The 22291-nt window shown below is 38.0% G+C and overlaps 1 protein-coding gene across 5 annotated transcripts in view; it reads left to right on the top strand.

Annotated features, from left to right (window-relative positions):
• Positions 1-22291, top strand: part of apbb2a (amyloid beta (A4) precursor protein-binding, family B, member 2a) — a 56827-nt gene that overhangs the window by 13866 nt on the left and 20670 nt on the right. For 4 of the 5 annotated variants that reach the window (XM_086158266.1, XM_086158263.1, XM_086158265.1 and 1 more), the window contains exons 5-8: positions 659-744; positions 955-1015; positions 5330-5476; positions 6435-6562. In XM_086158266.1, the coding sequence (XP_086014392.1) occupies positions 659-744; positions 955-1015; positions 5330-5476; positions 6435-6562 (422 nt within the window). The remainder of the gene's footprint in view (positions 1-658; positions 745-954; positions 1016-5329; positions 5477-6434; positions 6563-22291) is intronic. The other variant, XM_086158264.1, reaches the window with a different exon arrangement.

Below are 22291 nucleotides of genomic sequence, written 5' to 3'. Positions count from 1 at the left end.
CAGTCCTCTGCATTTGTAAACATATGGCAAAACGACATGTTTTTTAGACAAATAAATAGATTTATAATTAAAAAATGTTTTTTGTGAATTTTGTAGCATTAGCCATCTCAGAGCTAATACTATCTGGGATTTTTTTTTTTGGAAACTGCAATTGAAATCAAACCCTGACAAATGATTTGCCTTTTTTTTACTTTTTCAACGTGGGTTTTAGATCAATGCTATTTCAACCCTGCATGTCCAAACATATGGCAAAACGACATGTTTTTTTAGACAAATGAATTGATTTATCATTAATAATGATTTTTGTGAATTTTGTATTTTTCGCCACCTCAGTGCTAATACTATCTGGGGTTTTTTTTTTTTTTTTTTTGAAACTGCAACCAAAATCAACAAAGTATTTGTCATTTTTTTTTTACTTTTTCAATGTGGATTTTAGAGCGATGTTATTTCAATCCTCTGCATGTGTAAACATACAGCAGGATTATCAATAAAGTTGACTGAAACGTTGAGTACATCACAGTATCCTGCAAATTGGCTTAAGAATGTGCATTATTCCAGTGCATGTGAGTTAGAAGTCAGAGTGAAATCTAAATCTGGATTTAAACAGCGGTGACTTACATTGGACGTCCTCTTCTTCTGTCTTTTGGTCTCCACCCAGGACCTGAAGGATTACCCCATTTATCCAGATCCCAGTTTGAAGGCATTTGAAGGGGCGACTCTCCGCTATGCCTCGCTGAAACTCAAGTAATACACACACACACACACACACACACACACCCTGCACGGTAGAAACAGATTGTCACAGCTAGATTTACCTGGCAAGTTCTCAGGCGTGATCTGATCGAATGAGCGTGTTTCTTTTTTTTTTATGTTTGTTTGTTTTTTCATTTACAATGTATTAGCCCGTGAAATTGGACTTGATTGTGATTCTCTGTTTTTAATGTTTTACTGCAGCCCTCCAGCACAACTGGAGACGGTGGACCTCAACAATACCTTCTCCGATCCAGAGGCGATGGTAAAAAATAACGCAATAATACATATTGTCATTCAAAAAAAATAGTCTCCTAGAATGATTGTACTGGATGAGATAATAAAAAATTATTTTTTGGGGAAAAAAAAAACACTTTAGAGGACAGTGAACTGAGTGACAAAATAGTATAAATACTAAAATATTATTATTATTGTTATTACTATTATTATTATTATTTATTTATTTATTTTTATTTTTTTCCAAAAAACTAGTCTGCTAGAATGATTGTACTGGATGAGATTGTGAAAATGTATTTTTGGGGAAAAAAAAACACTTTAGAGGACAAAATAGTAACAAAATAGTATAAATATTAAAATATTATTATTATCATCATTACAATTATTATTGATATTATTTTTATTATTATTTTGTTATTACAATTATTATTATCATTATCATTATTATTGTTATTATTATAATTATTATTAATCTTATTATTATTGTTGTTGTTGTTATTAATAATAATAATTGTAAAAACAATAGTAATATTTTAATATTTTTATTATTTTGTTACTAAGTTTACTGTCCTTTAATTTTTATTCTTTTTTTTATACATTATTATTATTATTATTATTAATAATAATAATAATAATAATAATAATAATAACAATAATAATAAAATATAAATTCCACACGTTCACACGTTATAAAACATATATAGGATGTGTGTTTTTTTTTTATTCCACTGGTAAATATCTAGTAGTATTTTCATTCTGTTCCTGATTTGTTTGCACTGAAATGGCCTGCAGGCCTCCCATCTTCTGCATGTCTGTTGTAGTGCCGCTCAGTGGAAACAGCTAGAATAAGGTGCAAGAATCTCTCCCGGTGCTTAGCCTGCCACCCTGTGGACAAATAACACACCTTTGTAATGGGAGATAATAGTTGGAGCAGAGATATGGATGGAGAAGAGGTAAATAAGAGGCAAAAGTAGCAACAAATAGGTGAATTATTGTGATTTCTTTGCCACATTTAGAGTTTTGACATCTTCCATGAATCCAATTATGAAGAAGCGTACAGGACTGTCTCAGAAAATTAGAAAATTGTGATAAAGTTTTTTATCTTCTGTAATACAATTACAAAAACAAAAATGTCCTACATTCTGGATTCATTACAAATCAACTGAAATATTGCAAGGCTTTTATTGTTTCAGTATTGCTGATTATGGCTAAAAGCTTAAGAAAACTCAAAAATCCTATCTCAAAATATAAGAATATAAAAAATATAAAAAGTATTTTTTGTTTTTTTTAAATTGAATTACAGAAGATTAAGAACTTAATCACAATATTCTAATTTTCTGAGACAGTTCAGTAACATGGTCAGAGTGCCAACTTTTGCAAAAAAGTGACGATTATCTTAATAATCTTTTGATTTTGCAAAAACTAAATGTACCAGATGCATATTCAGGTGTCTGTGTGTGTGTGTGTGTGTGTGTGTGTGTGTGTGTGTGTGCAAAAAATAGGTTGTTCTATAGTTCATTTTGCTCATTTATATTTAAGGTCAAAGTAATACTCGGGGATTTAAATCATTCACATTTGATATCAGGTAAGAAGATTCAAAAACCAATAAAAAAAAAAAGAAGTTATTATTTAGAAAAAATTGAGAAACACAGGAAATTGCGAGAAAATGCGAGAAAATTCAAATATTTACACTTTCGGAGAATAATGTTACTGTCCATGTATATAAAATATATGAATATGTGTATATATATATATATATATGTACACTGCTCAAAATAAAAGAATAATATAACACATCCTAGATCTGGATAAATGAAATACTTTTAAAGTAAAATTTACCTCCCTACCAGCTGAAGAAAAATCCACTGAAAAGAATATTTGTAATTTTTTATTTAATATCAATAATAATTTAGAATAATATTGGACATTTAATATTATTGTAATATTTAAGTTTCCAGACAGTAATATCACGTTCCATGTATAAAATATATTTAAACTGCTCAAAAAAATAAAGGGAACACTAAAATAACACATCCTAGATCTGAATAAATGAAATATTCTTATTAAATACTTTGTTCTTTACATAGTGGTATAGGGTGACAACAAATCACCCAAAAATTATCAAGGGAAATTAAATTTATGAACCCATGGAGGTCTTGATTTGGAATCAAGTGTTCCCTTTTTTATACATTTTATATTCCTAATTAGTCATAAAAACAGCAAAGCATTTTTATTTTCTTCAACTTTCACTACAACTTGGTGGCCGAAAACAATCATTCCAATAATCCACTTTATAGTCTTGACTTGTTACTTAGACACTTTATAGTTTATTTGTATTTCTTATTCTCCCCTCCTTTTTTTTTTTTTTTTTTTTTTTTTTTTCAATTTTTAATACTGTTTATACAATTTTCTACTATCATTTATTATTGTTATGTTTTTCTTGTATCTCTGGCACAAAAATTTCATTCGGGATATTCTTATTCTTATTCTTATTCTTATTCTTATTCTTATTCTTATTCTTATTCTTATTCTTATTCTTATTCTTATTCTTATTCTTATTCTTATTCTTATTCTTATTCTTATCAGCTCCAGCACCTGTATAAGTCAGCAAAGACAATAATATATATTGTAAAAACCAAAAAGTCACAAGTACGAAATTCATATTTTCTTTTTATCCCGATATAAATTCAACTAGTATGAGGTCAGAGTTACACTCGGGGATTTAGTTGCGAATTTAGTCAATTCTTGTTGCCCAAATTGCACTGTTGATATTTTCCACTGTAGGAAAAATCAAATGTACAGCAAACGCGTTACCAAATTGCGGGTGAAGATTTCCCATCATCTCTGTCAAGTTTGTTAAAAGAAGAGGAGTGCAGTTGGAGATAAGCGTTACATGGCGTGAAACTTGTACTTTGAGGTCTTTTTTTTTCCGCCGAGTTTGTTCGGAGAAAGATGGGAAAAAAGAACGGGAGACAAAGCGTCGGAGAAGAGGATGTGGTAATACGGCTTGGCTGGAGGCAGACGCTTCACTGCAGACTTTAAATCCACACGCAGACGCACTCTTGCATATTTCATGCGTTGTTTTCCATCACCTTTCCATCAGTTTTTGTTTTGCGACGGCTTGATTGTGAGTCTACGGAAGCTGCCGGTTGTTACTTTGCCTACAGAAGCAAAAGTAAAGATTTCAGAAGAGCTTTGTTTTCAGGCTTTTGAAAGCAACGTGCACTTTCACATTCGGGTCACGGTTTCAGATACAATTAGGACCGAGCTTTAAAAACCGGTGTATTTCATGTGTGCTGACGATGTGGGAGGAAAATTTCAACGCGTCGCAACTTTGATTCGACTGCAAAGCAATTTCCCCCCCTGGGGGATCAATAAAGTATTCTGATTCTGATACTGTGATTTGTTTGGTCTGGAGCTCAGCTAGAATAATAATAATTATTCATAAATAGAAAGCGAAACTGTCTGCAACAGAACAACAAGTTGACTTGGAAATGTTTCGGGTAAATGCGACTGACAAAGAATAAAACAACAAAGAAGAAAACTGTCAAATGATTGAACTATCGCCCAAAATTACATCACAAAAAATTAGCCAGTGCTTTAAGATTAATATATATTATATTGTATTATATTATATTATATTATATTATATTATATTATCATTATTATTACTATTGTTTTTTCACAAGTTGCCTGCGGCATACTTTTAAAAGTGTAAAAGTGTAACCCAATGTTTTGCATAATTGTCATGTTCTCCTGCAATACATCTAAAAAAAAATAAAATAAATATATATATATATATATATATATATTTATATATATAACTATATTTCATATATGGTATATATATTTTTATACATTAAATATATGTGTATATATATATATTTATATACACATCTATCTATTTATATATATATATACATATATACACACACATATACATATATATATATATATACATATACATTTATAAAAATCAAAACAAATTTTACAATCACAACTAACGTTTGCTTTCCCTCGAGTCGATTCCTGTGGCGTATTCATTTCTTTTATTCATTTTTACTTTCAAGTAAAATAACAGTGTAACCTGATGTTTTGCATAAATGTCATCTTCTCCTGCAATATATCAAAATATGTATATATACATATATAAATATATATGTATTCAAAGATTCAAATAGTGTTTATTGTCACATTGCACAGTGTAGAAACTTGTTTCCCTGCACAATGAAATCCCTACTTTTCTACCTGCAGTGCATTTGGATATGCACTGAACACACACACACACACACACATATACATACATATATCTATTTTACAGTTATATTTGTTTTCCCTCTAGTCGTTTCCAGTGCGATCTCTTGGCTGGGTGGAGATGGCGGAGCAGGATCTGTGTGAGGGAAGGAGCAGCGTCGCCGTTCACCACTGCATCAGACAGCTGTCCTACTGTAGGAGGGATATTCGAGACTCTGCCGGTGTCTGGGGAGAGGTGAGCTGCCTTTTTTTTTTTTATTTTATTTATTTTTTTTGAAAGACAAAGCAGTAATTGCGAAGCACTATCTGTCTTTTAAATCATAAAGTTAGTCTTCACCCCCCCTTCCTCTTTTATGCAATTTGAATTTAAAAGTGTGTCTAAATGTGGTCTGGTTCTGCACGCCCGACGCGCTTCATCGAAAAGTAAATTTCTCTTAAAATAGGTGAGAACAAGTGAAATTCAACTTGGCTAACGCAACAGGCTAAATTTGGATTGAGGCAATTGCATAAAAAAATATACATTACATAGAAGTATAACAGACAAGGACCTGCCAAGATTTTGGTTTTCACATTATCAGGAATTAGAAATAATGCTATAACCTGAAATAATTTAAGGCAATTAAAGGCCTTTTTTTTATCATTTTTTTTTTATGGCTTAAATCAAGGGTGGGCAAACGTTTTGCCGCATTGACTTTTAAAATTTGACAGCCGCGCCGGGTCACCACAAGATACGATACAAATAGAAAAAAAAAAAAAAAAAAAAAAACACATTTGTTAATAGTCAGACTCGTCCGACATTTGCTTTTAAAATAAAACCGACTTTGTTTGCACGCACAAAACACTTTTTCCCTCGTAACTTCAAGTGCAGCTCATTCGTGCTAAAACACAAAGCCGATCTGTGTCATTCAGCTCTCAAGTAGCTCCAAAAATAAAATAATCTCCTATTTGAGCTCCCGTATCATGGATCCGATCATTCAATAATTCAAATCAAGTATGAATTCTGTACCGATCTTTGGCGGGCCGCATTAAAATGCCCAACGTGCCGAATGTGGCCCGCGGGCCGTAGTTTTCCCACCCCTGACTTAAATGATGAAACAATGTTTGTGCAACAATTGCAAACGTTAGAGAATTTGTGTTTTGTGCAGATTGCGAATTTCTTTTTTATTGTGTGTGGCATGTCGGTGGTGTTAAAGGGTAAAGGGATGCTGCTGGTGCTTCAGGACCGCATGTTGACCCTGGTTGACCCAGATGATCGAAGCACGCTTCACTCTCAGCCAATCAGCAGCATCCGTGTCTGGGGAGTCGGAAGAGACCACGACAGGTATTTGGGCGTCACAAACTTCTTGTCTTCAGTGGATTTGCGGCTTTTCCTGTTTTGTTTCTAAGTGCAGGACTTAGACGGCGGCGTACGTCATCCTGCATGTAACGAACATTCTCACTGTTTGAATATTATCCAGGTTTTTTTTTGCTAATCGTAAGAAAATGCGCTGTAAATACGCTTGTTTTAGCGTGCTTAGCGATGTTTTAGGCTGTTGCTCACGTGAGAATTGCTAAAGATCTCGATTTTTTTTTCCATTTTTTTTTTACTCATGATAATACGCTAAGGCTAAAACTGTTTCAAACATCGGGTGACCAGATAAATTGGTAAAGTCAGACGCTCGGTGGAAAAATAACAGAAAATTTGCGCTCAAATTCTATGCTAAATCTACATAGCATGTGCAATTTTATGTTTTGTTTTTTTTTTCTTTGCAATATACAAGACTGTCTCACAAAATTAGAATATTGATAATAATTAATAACAATAATAATGACTAAAATTAGATATATTATCTTCTGTTATGCAATTAAAAAATACCATATCTACCTCTTCATGATGTTCTAATATTTTGAGATTTTGAGTTTTCTTAAGATTTAAGCCATAATCAGCAGTAATAAAATAATAAAAGGTTTGCAATATTTCAGTTGATTTGTAATGAATCCGGAATGTAGGACATTTTTGTTTTTGTAATTGTATTACAGAAGATAAAGAACTTTATCACAATATTCTAATTTTCTGAGACAGTCCTGTAGAATTTGCACACAAACCGCTTCAAAAAATAGGAAGTCCTATGAAGTATTTATTTGACATTATGTGTTAAACCACCAGCATCTTCACACAATGATCCATTCAAATGTGGAGAACGAATGTTTGCAAAAAAAAAAAAAAAAAAAAAAAAAAGATGAACCCAATTTTATCTGTTTGTGCTTTTTTTTTTTTTCTATTTTCTGTTTTTTTCCCCGTCTTTCAATCTTCCACTGTTGGGTCTCTCACTCCCTAATTCCCATTCCTTCTTCATCTCTCCCCTCTGCCTTTCTCGGTTTTAATTTCCTGCAACGCCGCAACTAGCAGAACATTAGCCTCGTGTGTGTGCGCGCGTGTGTGTGTGTGTGTGTGTGTGTTCGATAGATAAAGCAAAAGAAAGAAAGTCCCTCCGCCCTCTCCGGTCTCGGAGGATTGAGAAACTTTCAGCGAGTGTCTCTGGACGGTAATGGATAAAGCTTGTCGAGGAGGGAAGAAGGGAGTCGGCTCAGACTCGCTCGCTTTTTATCCCGTATTTTCTGTCACTTCATCTTTCTGTCTCCGAGATGCTGCCTGCGCTCTTCTGACTCTGAATCCGCTGTCGTTTTAGCCGGACTTACATGAGTGTAAAACCCATCGGTTTGCAATTTATTATGATAAATAAACGACCGAATGAACGCGTTGGAGGATTTTTGCAGGTTGGTTGGAAACCCTGTGCGTGTTAGTTGTGCAATCCTGCCACTGGAGTGCACTGTGGTCAAAGTTTTGCATTCAGGAAACCTTATTGGACGTTCACGTGTGGAAGTATTGATGGATTATTGATTGCGGCTCGCCTCCGATTCGTGACTGTTTATGTTTGGCCCTGTTTCCTTCCCGTGATTTCAGACTTTCTTTGTGTTGAATGTTGAAAGTAGTTTTTCTTAATAGCGGCACATTTGGAAATTTTGTAGAAATTCTACAAATGTACAGAGGGGATGATTAAAATTTTCTGCACGTCTGATAATGGCTTTTTTTTTTTTTTTTTTGCAAATTATGTGCATATTTTTATCAAATGGCCCTGTCAGTCTTCTTTTGTGATGCGCGGCTGCAGCCTTCAATCTTTGAGGCACGTTTCCATTTCTAAGGACCATTTCTCTAATGTCAGTGTCAGAGACATACGCTTATATTTATTATTATTATTATTAAAATGTATTTATTTATTATCAATTTAATATTTATGGAAAATTTAAAAAAATATTCAAATAAATCCAGAGTATTTACAGCTGGTTATTGTTCCAGTGAGCTGACGTGATGATAATACAAAAAAAAAAAAAAAAAAATTTAAATGTTGCTACTGTTGCTCCTCCCTATAGGTTTAAAAAAAAAAAATAAGCAGGGTGGGTGGAAGGATTGTCAGCCGGGCCTTTCGCGTGTCAAAAAGTGCAACGGTTAGCTTTGCTACCATCACCGTCCCAGTAATTACCCTGCATTTAATCGCTCGCAAATTTCCAGCAGCCAGCGAGATCTTATCCGGTCATTTTCCACAACGCTATGTAGAATCCTGCGTTTATTCTTTCAAAAACGCACAAATGTGTCACGTATGCAAGCTGAATATTTGACATGAGGACTTTAAAAATAAATACTTCATAACCAGAAGGAGGGAAAACACCGGATCTCCTGATGTGGACTCTTACCAACCTGCAGGAACTTTGCAGGAGTGTTTGAAGTCGTGCAGGACTTGAGAGTTTGGTAATTGCTTTGACACATAGGATAAAAAAAAAAAAAAAAAAAAGGATGAAGAGACTTTTTCCAACTGAAAGACAAGCAGATAATAAAAAAAAAAAAAAAAAAAAAGAGAGAGACCACAGAGAGTGAACACGCTAGATTTTAATGAGTAACATTGAGAAAAGGCAGCGGTCAGCAAGAGACAAAGACGATGTTGAATGCATACATAGGGGAGATTTCTCCTCCTGCCCTCCGCATCCTCCTCTTCCTCTCTCTCCATCTTTCCCAGATCTCTTCAAATCCCTCTCTCTCTCTTTCTCTCTCTCCTCCAGCTTGATTCAATATGAATGAGTCCCCCTGTCTCTTAAGCGAGGGGGTTGCGCCTCCATGAAGTCATGAGGCTAAATCTGGAGCACTCAGCAAGTCTGAGTATGTGCACGCCCCCGGTCCTGTATGTGTGTGTGTGTGAAGGGGTTGCATGTATGTGAGTGTGTCTGCACGTGGGCTTGAATTGATGAAGTCATTGGTCTATATCTGGAGCACACTGGTGTGTGTGTGTGTGTGTGTGATGGGAATAAGTGGGTGCACACTTGGTTTCCCCCCCCCCTATTTTTTTTTTTTTTTTTTTTTTGAGTGAATCCCCTCATGTCGTGTCTTTTGTCTCCACAGTTCTGCATCTTTTTTTTTTTTATTATTATTTATTTCTTTGTTTCCCCCGTCCGCCGTCGTGTAAAGTGAGCTATAAACCTCCCTTTTTTTTTTTTTTTTGTTTTTTTTGTGAGGGGAAAGGCAGCGACACAGATGGTAGCATCTGTGGAGGGAGAGGGGAGGGAGATACTCGTGGAGAAGACAAATAAAGGAGGGGTGCAGGGACAAGAGGGGGGGGAAAAAAAGAAAAAAAAATAGAGTGGAAGTGCTTTTCTATTGCACGGGGTGCGAGCAGAGCGATGGCGAGCCGGTGAGAGAGGGAGAAAATAGCGAGCGGACGGAGGAGAGGCATGCCTCCCTGCTCACAGTGAAAGAAAAACAGCGGGACCTCGCGCAAGACTCTTTTGGACCAGACAAACAAAGCAAAGTAAGGCGATTGCATCGGAAGACGAGGGGGCGAAGGGGCGGGAAAGGTGTAGCCGAGAGCGAAAGGGGAGGGAAGGGAAGGGGGGGGGGGGAAAGACCCCCGGAGGATTTAAAATAAAAAAGGGAGGAGGCAGATGGGAAGAGACTTACCCCCAGGTACTGCGGTGAAGGGGGGCTGTAGCAATGTCACCGTGGAAGAGGAGCTAATGAGCCAGGGAACTAGTTGTCTGTAACGGGGCGAGGATGTCTGCCAGTGTGAGTACTCCTCTATTTCATTCATTCATTCACTTCCCTCGCTCTTTACATCCGTCTTTCCGTTCGGATGCCGCGTCCTCTCCGGGGGTGGGGGGGGGGACGATGCTTTTTAGTTGGTTTTGCATCGAAAGGGAACTTCTCTCGGGGATGGCGTCGGCGGTCGGGGTCGCCTGGGGCTCGATGGTATTGGAAAAGAAGCATAAAGTCATATGAAAAAGAAAAAAAAAAAAAAAAAAGATTTATGTGTGTGTGTGTGTGTGTGTGTGTTTACGTGATAAATGAATATCTCCCAAGGATGTGCGTGTGGAGTAATCCCCCATTTGTCTTTTTGAAATTTGCCATAACAAGGGGGATGAAAGATGAGCAGAGGAATAGCAAGCGAAGAACTAAAGCCGGAGAAAAATGATTTACGACGGCGGAGGAGCGGGAGGGGTTGGACTTCCGGCTTGTGATCTTGTCCTTGGCTTGTAGCGTGCAAGAGAACCGGAGGGAATCTGCCATTCTGAACTCTTTTAATATTTCAAAAAAAAAAAAAAAAATCATTTAAAATCAGTTGAGCCCTGCAGAGTACATCGTAACTCAAATGAGTTGTCTGAAATATTTTAATATAAATGAAATAAAAAGTGAGCTTTTCTGATAATGGTTCCTGAATAGCAGTAGTATTTAGTTCATAGTACAGTAAAGTAATAGTAGTAATGTTTCTTTTCATTCCAGATGAACATATACTGGATGTAAAGCTAAGCTAATCTTATGATCTGCCATTTTGAACTCTTTTAATATTTAAAAAAAAAAAAAAAAAAATCATTTAAAATCAGTTTAGCCCCGCAGAGTACACAGTAACTCAAGTGTGTTGTCTTAAATATCTAAATATAAATGAAATAAAAAGTGAGCTTTGCCAATAGTCGTTCCTGGATGGTAATATTTCTAGTAATTCCAGATGAACATATACTGGATTTAAACCTAAGTAAATCTTGTGATCTGCCATTCTGAACTCTTTTAATATTAAAAAAAAAAAAAAAAAAAAATTAAAATCAGTTGAGTCCTGCAGTATACATAGTAACGCAAGTGTGTTTTCTTAAATATCTTAATATAAATGAAATAAAAAGTGAGCTTTTCCGATAATTATTGCCGAATAGTAGTAGTATTTAGTTCATAGTACAGTAAAGTAATAGTAGTAATATTTCTTTTCATTCCAGACATACATGTACTGGATTTAAAGCTAAGCTAATCTTATGGTCTGCCATTTTGAACTCTTTTAATTTTTTTTTTTTTGAAAATTTTCATTTAAAGTCAATTTAGCCTGCAGTATACACAGTAACTCAAGTGTGTTTTCTTAAATATCTTAATATAAATGAAATAAAAAGTGAGCTTTTCCGATAATCGCTCCTGAATAGTAATGTTTCTATTAATTCCAGATGAACATAAACTGGATTTAAACCTAAGTAAATCTTGTGATCTGCCATTCTGAACTCTTTTAATATTTAAAAAAAAAAAAAATCGGTTAAAATCAGTTCAGCCCTGCAGTATACACAGTAACTCAAGTGTGTTGTCTTAAATATCTTAATATAAATGAAATAAAAAGTGAACTTTTCCAATAATCGTTCCTGAATAGTAGTACTATTTAGTTTTCCATATACTGGATTTAAACCTAAGCTAATCTTATGGTCTGCCATTTTGAACTCTTTTAATTTTTTTTTTTTTTTTTGAAAATTTTCATTTAGTCAGTTGAGCCCTGCAGAGTACATAGTAACTAAAGTGTGTTGTTTTAAATATCTTAATATAAATGAAATAAAAAGTGAGCTTTTCCGATAATCTTTCCTGAATAGTAGTAGTATTTAGTACATAGTACAGTAAAGTAATAGTAGTAATATTTCTATTCATTCCAGATGAACATATACTGGATTTAAACCTAAGCTAACCCTGTGTTCTGCCATTTTAAACTCTTAGTTTCTTTTTTTTTCTTAATTTCCATTTAAAGTCAGTTGAGCCCTGCAGTATACATAGTTACTCAAGTGTGTTTTCTTAAATATCTTAATATAAATTAAATTAAAAAGTGAGCTTTTCCAATAATCGTTCCTGAATAGTAATATTTCTATTAATTCCAGATGAACATAAACTGGATTTAAAGCTAAGCAAATCTTGTGATCTGCCATTCTGAACTCTTTTAATATTTAAAAAGAATAAAATAAAAATTAAAATCAGTTTAGTCCTGCAGAGTACACAGTAACTCAAGTGTGTTTTCTTAAATATTTTAATTTAAATGAAATAAAAAGTGAGCTTTTCCAATAATGGTTGCTGAATAGTAGTAGTATTTACTCCATAGTACAGTAAAGTAATAGTAGTAATATTTCTATTCATTCCAGATGAACATACACTGGATTTAAACCTAAGATAATCTTATGGTCTGCCATTTTGAACTCTTTTAATTTTTTTTTGAAAATTTTTATTCAAAGTCAGTTGAGCCCTGCAGAGTAACTCGACTGTGCTGTCTTAAGTATCTTAATATAAATTAAATTAAAAAGTAAGCTTTTCCGATAATGGTTCCTGAATATACTGGATTTAAACCTAAGCAAATCTTGTGATACACGTCATCATTTAAGAAAGGGTTTCCTCATATGTTTAACTCCCCCATGAGCAAGTGAAACTCAAGCATACACTTCTACACGTACTCACACACACACACACACACACACACACACACACACACACACATCTCGTTCTTTGCAGGCAGGCAGTGATGTCCTGCTTCCAATCTTATTTCCCCCCCTCCACCTTCCCTCTGTGGACGATAAAGTAAGGAAGAGAAGCGAGGAAACACGCCGGCCTCCGGTATTATCAATATTTTAATAACAAACATTCCCGCCATCGCCTCGGTTTAGATCAAGCCAGTTTGCGTGTGAACGTCTCTCACCGTTCCCCTCCGGCTTGAGGCGCCGCTTATTTGCTGATATTAAGGCCCTTTTAGCCCTAATTAACATGCGAGGCCCCTCCGACGGCCCCCTGGGACGGAGCCCCGACCGTCCGGACCTATTCGATATTTGCCGGCGTGATTGATGGTCTTTGCTCCCCGGTAACGCTCCAATTTGAGCCCTGCCAACCTCTCTTTCCCTGCAAGTCATCGGTCCTCCATGTTAGCTCCTTCCATCTACGCTCCATCCATCACACACACACACACACTTCTTGTCAGGATAGGTCCGCCCCGGCTTGAGTCTTTATGGTAGAATCTCCCGTTTCACGCCGAGGAAGAGATGAAGCGGAGCTCCCGACGTCTTCTCGTCTTTTCTCCCTTTCCGTCTTCACGCTAAGTCGCTCTCAGTGATATTAGCGTGGTCGGGCGCACCTGCCGTAATCCCTGACAGATTACGCCTGTTAGATCCCCGTCGCTTCCTTCAACAGCCCATAAATCTCCCTCCTCCTCCCCCCCCCCCGTTAAAAACCCCGACGTTCCCGGCCGTGTCGGTCGGCGGGAGGAGGCCGAACGCGGCGCCCGTCACCGCAAACCGGTTCGGCGTGTCGCGTTTACGCGTAAATAAATTTATTTACCGTACGGTAAATAACGTCGTCGCCTCGGAGTCGCGGCGTCCGTATCGTGAACTTACGGGTTGGAGGACGCTACCAGGCCGGGTTGTGTTATTTACTTATGTAATATAGTTCGCCGATGTTGTTCGTCAATTAAAGTAAAATACGGAGAATTTTTCCATTTAAAGGCAGAAATTGCCGTTTTTTTCCTTTTAGTTTTATCCACCCCCTTGTACTTTTTAATTTGATCTCATTTTTTTACTTCTTTCGAGTTTTATCTACCGCTTCCGTACTGTCTTTAATTGAATCTCATTTTCACCTGATTTTAGTTTATCTACTGTTTTTTAATTTGATCTCATTTTATTGCTGTGCCGTGCTCCGCTTTGCTTGTAAACTTGTCGACCCTGAAAATGAGGGAGACCTTCAGTGGTCTTACAAGTATAAATAAAGGTTAGAATGAATGAATGAATGAATTCCTCACTAGCCATTATTCTCATTTCAACCCTTTTTTTTTTAATTATTTTTTGGCGTTAGCGGGTTGTAACTTACTGGTCGGTAATGATTCTGCTAGAAATCCGTCTGGCGGGCCTGGATCCATCCGCATCGTGCTGTAAAACTGAAACTGCGGGATTTGTCTGGACGCCAGGCTCGCGACAGGTTGTTGACATCATTGACTTTCCCCATTTTTTTTTTTTTTTCCCCCTCACTATTACAGATATACTAGTAATTTCAGCTATTCTGAAATAGAAAAAACATTCAATTTCTCTCTCGGTTAATAGCTCTTTCATAGCGAACAAATCTTTTCCTGAGAAAATGTTTGAATAGCAATCCTTCAAAACATCTTTCCCGTGTAGACGAGCATCTGACGGGAATATTGAGGTTATTGAAGACCTGATAGGTCTCATGTTTTTGCATTTGCCGTCACGGCCGCCGTCCGTTTGACAAAGGAACACGGCAGAAATACACACCCGATCAAGTTCGCACAATAGCAAAAAAAAAAAGTCCTTTGAGAGATCCGAGCTCAGACAGGAACTCGCCTCGGTTCGGAAGACTTGCATTTCCATGTTTTCGTGAAGAATTTAAGAACTCGCTGCGTGTTTCGTGGTTGCTGTTGGCACGTTTTAAGCCAATTTGCTCGTTCTTTTGTCCCTTCTTTCTCTCTCTCTATACATACCGTATTTTTCGGACTACACGTCGCTCCGGATTATACGTCGCACCAGCCGAAAATGCATAGTAAAGAACGGAAAAAACATACATAAGTCGCACTGGAGTATAAGTCGCATTTTTTTTTGGGGGGGGGGGGGGGGATTTATTTCATAAAATACAACAAGAACAGACATGTCATTTAAAATTTTAATGACGAACAATTTAAAATAAAAATAGAATAGAGGCAACAACAGGCTGAACGATATGCTTACATTACATGACACAGCTGAGAAAGTGCGTTGTATGTTAATATAACATACTAACAGTTATTCCGATAACTCTAGCATAAATAACATGATAAGAAGTTTACCAAAACCATCCGTGTCACTCCAAATACCCGCTAACTAAAATCCCATGAAATCTTCATCCTCGGTGTCAATTCTCATCAACTCCGCTAACTCCGGAGGTAGAATGTAAATGTTAAAATGTTAAATGTAATGTTTGACTTTTACATCCGTCCCATTGGAAGACACACAACCTCAGCGGCTCCAGCGAGTGTTAGGTTGGCGGTGTGGATCATCGCGCTGTGCTGTAATAATGATTATTTGTATCATGGGTAACTTAAATGTTAAAATAACCCCAAAGACATTTATGATCCCGTGAAAATTCCTACCTCTGTACTTCTGAAGCAGTATATATATACACTGCTCAAAAAAATAAAGGGAACACTTAAAAAACACATCCTAGATCTAAATGAATGAAATATTCTTATGAAATACTTTGCTCTTTACACAGTTGAATGTGCTGACAACAAAATCACACAAAAATGATCGATGGAAATCAATTGTATCAACCCATGGAGGTCTGGATTAGGAATCACACTCAAAATTAAAGTGTAAAAACAAACTCCAGTCTGATCCAACTTTGATGTAATGTCCTTAAAACAAGTCCAAATGAATCTGTGTTGCTTCCTGAGTGGACACTATGATTTCACACAAGTGTGATTGACTTGGAGTTACATTGTGTTGTTTAAGCGTTCCCTTTATTTTTTTGAGCAGTATATATATTTCTTTGGTAATCGAGACAAAATTCAGAATTAAATTCTCAATTGTCCCAATTTGCAGGTAACTGCCACGGACACCTTTTAAAAAAAACAACCATTTTGAGGCTCAACTCATTGTCGTGTGAAGCCGTTCCGACTCTCCCGGATGACTAAGCCGTGATAATTAGCTCTAAGCTTTTTAATCATGAACTCGCTCCCTTGGACTTTTTACCCGTCGGGGGGAAAAGAGCAACCTGGCCTATATTTGAGGTCCGGCGTATTCAATTCACTCGTCAACGTGAGACGTTCATCGCCGCCGTGCCTTCCAGCCGGTCGGCCATCGCGAATAATCGTCGGGGAAAAACGGTCGTCGGCGAGGATCCTCCGTCTGAGAGGAGGAGCTGAAACCTACTCGCCCTCGGCGGACGACTTTCCGTGCCTCCGGTTTCTCCGCCCTTCTGTTGTTCGGCAAATCTCTTTAAAATGTGTATTATTTCCATACCGAGCGGAAGGTGAGACAAGGAACGGGATTAACAGAACATTGCAGAGTGAAAAACAACCAGATTCGCACCGTTCGACTGCGGTGAACCAACAAGAGATGGAATTATCGCAAATATAATATCACTTTTGTGGATAAAAACAAAGAAATTGCAAAGCTAAAACAGCTACAGTTACGGGATAGAAACAATAACATAAGATACATGCAAAGTAACGCTCTCAAAATCTTGCAACGTGTGCGTGACGGAGGCGTTATCCATTTGGCTCCGCCGATGTTGTTGTTCGATCAAATTTTATCCATCAAATTTGATTTTTTTTTAAAAATTTTTTTATTTATTATTATTTATTATTTATTAATATTTATTTTATTATTATTTATTTTCTTTGATTTATTTTTTTGTGCATGTTCCCTGCGCGTGTTTCCTCCCGCGATCCAAACACGTACATTAGCTTGATGTGGACGGAATTATTAATAAATGAGACCTTTTTCTTAACCGATCAAACAAAGATTTTATTCATTATCGTCATCTTTGCTTTCGTAAGTCAGGATTTTTTCAAACGATTTGATGCACGGCGTGTTTAAAATAAGAAGAATTTGTCGTAAAACATCTCTGCAGCTGACCTGCAAGCCCAGCGGTGCAAAGGTAGTTACGGTAAAAATCAGCGCGTTAGTTTGTAATTAGAAACTCTAACTTTGCCTCCCGTTTGAACAAACATACATAATAAAAATAGGTCTACAAACTAGGTTTTTACATAATAAACTTGGATTTTGCAAAAAAACAGCCAATCCAGGAGCAAAAATGACAGTTTTTTGAGTTTTTCAGTGGTTGACTCTACTCTAAAAACACACATATATTTATTTACAAATACATTGAGATTTCTTTATATGTTTAATATGTTGGTGTACCCAAAATGCACAATAAAAGTCGTGACTTTATTCGAGTTAGCTAGCCTCAAGCAGTCCAAAAACGCTTTTCCTTCTTGGGTAAAGCGAAGGTAAACCGTAAAATGACGTTGAACAAAAACTCATTTTAAACCCCTTTCTTAAGAAATAAACTGGAGGATAACTAGCGAACCCGCTAGCTTGCTGGAGTTTCGCAGCGGTTGTACGTGCACGCGGCGACCCAGAAAAGGTCAGATGTCAAACCGGTCGCCTCGTACGTCAATGAAGCGACCAATTTCCCGGTGAGGGCGGCCGATAGGTTGACGTCCGTTTTTTTAAATCCCGCTTGATCGCGATCGACCTATCGGCCGCTCCCGGTTTCGACCGACCGACGACCAATTACCGTCCGAGCCGTTTCGTCGCCTTATCAGCTCGCATTTTCGCAGCCGCGTCGGTTTGCGATCTGCCGCGGGGGATCGATCGCGACGCGTTCCGGCCGAAATCCGTCCGATAAGTGCCCGCGGATATTGACTCGATTATTCGGCTCTCCGGGGGCCGATTTCGGAAATTGCACTTGGGTTACTCGAGTAATGGAGCGACGCTTACCGCGGCGACGGCCATCCCTCAAAGAGCGATGGAGTCTTTTCAGTCGTGCACCTTTAGAAGCGACAATTAGCCGCCCGCTGTTTAGGAGGAGATTTGCATTTTGTTTATCTCACGCCGGTGGCGGGGATTCCAACAACGCTGAACTCCAAATGCACCGCTTTATTTCGAATGCAAGAGGAATGAAGTCGAAGTCGCCCCCCCTGACACGAAAATGCCGCCGTACACTGGAGGGGAAAGTGCATATTTTTTATCACATTTGCATGAAATGTATGATTTATGATCACGTCTGCGGCTAATTTTGCCACAAAAATTCAGCGTGATCCAAACAGTAGTATGAGCAAAACATAGAAGCCACCCATCTCTGTTTCTCTCTTGTGTTCTTTTGCAGCCACTTTTATAAAATACATGAATGGGGTGTCTTTGTGAGTTGACATTTCACTGAAGTTTTGTCTAGAGAGTATCACCACACACACACACACACACACACACACACACACTGTCCAAAAGATGGCACAAGCACACTTCAGAGCGGTGTGATGTGAAATGATCAAAAGCTCAGCAGGACATCATCTTTCTCCCTTTTTTTTTTTTTTTTTTGCCCACCCAGAATCCCCGCCTCATCCCTCATTCCGAGCACGCCATCTTTCCGTTTCAACCTCAAACCCGGTCCTACAATCTTTACGCCGGTAAATATGTACGTTTGAGCGTTGACATGTGGCTGCTGTGTCTGCCTCCCCCCCGGTTTGTTGCGCCTCCCCTTTTCTCCTTCTCCTTACTGTACGCTGGAAATCAGGTCACGGCGCTGCATTGAATGGGATCGCGATTGTCCGCATTTCCAGCAACACACGTTTTTATTTCTTTTACGGCGCTCATTGTAAACGCCGGTCACATTGAGGTAAAACCACTGCTGTAAACAAAATTAACCATCTTACGTGCGTAAACTGCATTTCATTTTTCACTTTGTTCCTCGATGCTGCAGATGCTATTTTATTTTTTTATTTGATTTTTTTTCTGTCTGCCTGCATGTGTGCAAGGGTGCAACAGAGAGATAGTGAGCGTATATCATGTGGCGGCAGCAATGCAGGGACCGTCTGCTTCCCCTCTGCACCCCCGTGGCTCCGGCTGCTCGTTTTGCTGCTAATCTTGGCACCGTAAACAAGTTTACTGTGCGGAGAAGTAATTACCTGCAGACATTTTGCATTAGACGTAATGGCTTGGGGGGGGGTGTGATTAATTCACTTGGTTTCAGAGGGGTTTAAAACGCTCAGGTGTCGCGCAGGTAGAAGATGACGTTTTTTTGGCTTCGTGCGAAGATCTAAATCATCCGGTTTAATCGTGTTTTCTGTTTTGTTTCGTTTTTTTTTTTTTTTTTATCGCGGAACGATCGAGTGTCTGAGTTTTTGCAGGCGGTGACATTTTTACATGAAACACAGAACTTGAGGTGACTAGCATGACGGGTCACCGAGACAACCGTTTAGCGAGTTATGACGTTAAGCGATTTTTCGTTCTTTTTAAATTCCCCGCAAATCGCACGTCGTGACTGTCGCTCTTCCAAAGGATATGGAAACTACAGCTATTGCAGTGTGTGTGTGTGTGTGGGGGGGGGGGGGCAAAAAAAAAAACTCGATAAAGATTTGAGGTGAAGAAGTGACATTAAATAAAAGGTTAGGCACGCGAAACAATGCAATCTGTGCAGAACAGATCCTCTCTGCCAGCAGCAGAGAAAGAAAGCTTGTAACTGAAATACAACACAAATAATGAGACAATGAAGAGCAGATGTTGAAACGTGGGCAGGATTGAAGGAATTAAGGCTGAGAAGGACTGATTAGACGGGGAAGATGCAGAAGAGGAGGTGGAAACCAAAACAAAATTATGTAAAAAAAAAAAAAAAACATTATAATATTAGAAGTACTGAAACAAAAGCTGCCAAATGGAAAAAAAAGTAAATAAATATTGACAGGAATAATATGTTAATTAAATATCTAACTGGATTTGGGGGAAAAACATAAAAGTTTGAGAGAATTAAAAAAAAAAAAAACAGTTCAGCCTTTTACATTTTCTCAAAATGATTTTGATTCATTTTCTTTGTCTGTTTGCGATAATTGCTTTTCTTTGTTGTTTTTATCCGTGTGTGTTTTTGATCACTGCTTTCTTGCTCTCAACATTTGCTTTTACTCCATAAAATACTCTGCTTTTGCCACTGGTATTAAATATTCAGTATAAATAAATTGACTTTGTCTTGTTTAGTGAGCTTTAGCGGTAATTGTATTTTTCATCTTGGGCCTGGGCCAGCTGCTGCCATTTAACATTTATTTTTTTAGCATCTTTAGCATCTTTAGCTTATTTTAGCATCTTTCAAACGATCACAATAATTATCAGAAAATAGATAGCAATGTTTCAGCAGTAAAAGTCATTTAAATTTCTCTTTTTAAATTAAAAAAAAATATTTTTTTTCCTTATCTCTGCATTGCCATTGCAATAAATTTCCAATCATGTGACATACGAGTCGCACTTTTCACATGCAAAATGATGCGTATTGCATTGCATTGCATTAAACTGAATAAATAAAAAGATATTTTTATTTTCTCGGTTGGTTTAGCTTGAAGGGTTGGCGGTCGGATTCCCGACTCGCCTTTAGCGACACGCCGAACCCTGGTTTCGCCCGCTTTTCTCCTTGCTAGCGTGTCCGCCGCTATCGGTGTGCGAGTGTGCGCGCGACCGGGTGAATTTAAAGCTCTTTGAAAACCGCAAGGTGTAAAAGCGAGATAGAAGCTGAGACCTTTTAGCGGCCCGGCAGATTGTTACATCAACATCGACAGAACCCGACCCGGCGTATTTCTCGAATCTGCACGCGGACTGAATTGGAATTGATAATATCCGAGTTAAATAAATAGCACGGCGCTTCACAGCAGAGGATTTATGATGCTAAAAGAGGATAACCGGAGAGAGAAAGTAACCCGGTGAGCGTTTGGTTTTCACAGGGCGATTAAAGGGCTTTCCACAACAACACCACCCACCTGTTGTTTTCCAGTTGTCACGACTCAGACTGGAAAAGGCCTCGAACTGACAAAGCAATAATTGGACTCCCGTCCGCTGTTATGGACGGATTTGTTCAGTTGCAATTAGAAGGTCGACCTTAATTGTACGTCCACGCGCTGCCCGTGGAGTTGCTGCTCAATGCTTCATCATTTACTTGCAGCAACGACAACTTCTCCTCTTAGCGTCTGGCATTTTTCGACGTTGGATGAACGCATTTTAGCACGTTAGCCTGGTAATCGGTGCTACCTGTGTGTCTTTGGAGCAACAACTTCTCTTAGCGTCTAGCATCTTTCAGTGTTGGATGAACGCATTTTAGCACGTTAGCTTGGAGATTGGTGTTACCTGTGCATTCTTTGGAGCAATAACAACTTCTCCTCTTACGCGTCTAGTATCTTTCAACGTTGGATGAATGCATTTTAGCACGTTAGCCTGGTAATCGGTGCTACTTGTGTGTCTTTGGAGCAACGACAACTTGTCCTCTTAGCGTCTGGCATTTTTCGACGTTGGATGAACGCATTTTAGCACGTTAGCCTGGTAATCGGTGCTACCTGTGTGTCTTTGGAGCAACAACTTCTCTTAGCGTCTAGTATTTTTCGACGTTGGATGAACGCATTTTAGCACGTTAGCCTGGAGATCAGTGCTACCTGTGCATTTTTTGGAGCAACAACTTCTCTTAGCGTCTAGCATCTTTCAATGTTATGAACGCATTTTAGCGCGTTAGCTTGGAGATTGGTGTTACCTGTGCATTCTTTGGAGCAATAACAACTTCTCCTCTTACGCGTCTAGTATCTTTCAACGTTGGATGAATGCATTTTAGCACGTTAGCCTGGTAATCGGTGCTACTTGTGTGTCTTTGGAGCAACGACAACTTCTCCTCTTAGCGACTAGCATTTTTCGATGTTGGATGAACGCATTTTAGCACGTTAGCCTGGAGATCGGTGCTACCTGTGCATTCTTTGGAGCAACAACTTCTCTTAGCGTCTAGTATTTTTCGACGTTGGATGAACGCATTTTAGCACGTTAGCCTGGAGATCAGTGCTACCTGTGCATTCTTTGGAGCAACAACAACTTTTCCTCTTACGCGTCTAGCATTTTTGGACGTTGGATGAACACATTTTAGCATGTTAGCCTGGAGATCGGCGCTAGCTGTGCATTTTTTTAGCAACAACTTCTCTTAGAATCTAGCATCTTTCAACATTGGATGAATGCATTTTAGCATGTTAGC

The sequence above is a fragment of the Fistularia commersonii genome, chromosome 13 (assembly GCF_037954325.1).
Source record: "Fistularia commersonii isolate RoL2024-O1a breed Wild chromosome 13, RoL_Fcom_v1.0, whole genome shotgun sequence".
Classification (NCBI taxonomy): Eukaryota; Metazoa; Chordata; class Actinopteri; order Syngnathiformes; family Fistulariidae; genus Fistularia; species Fistularia commersonii.
This window is presented reverse-complemented; position numbering and strand designations above follow the sequence as displayed.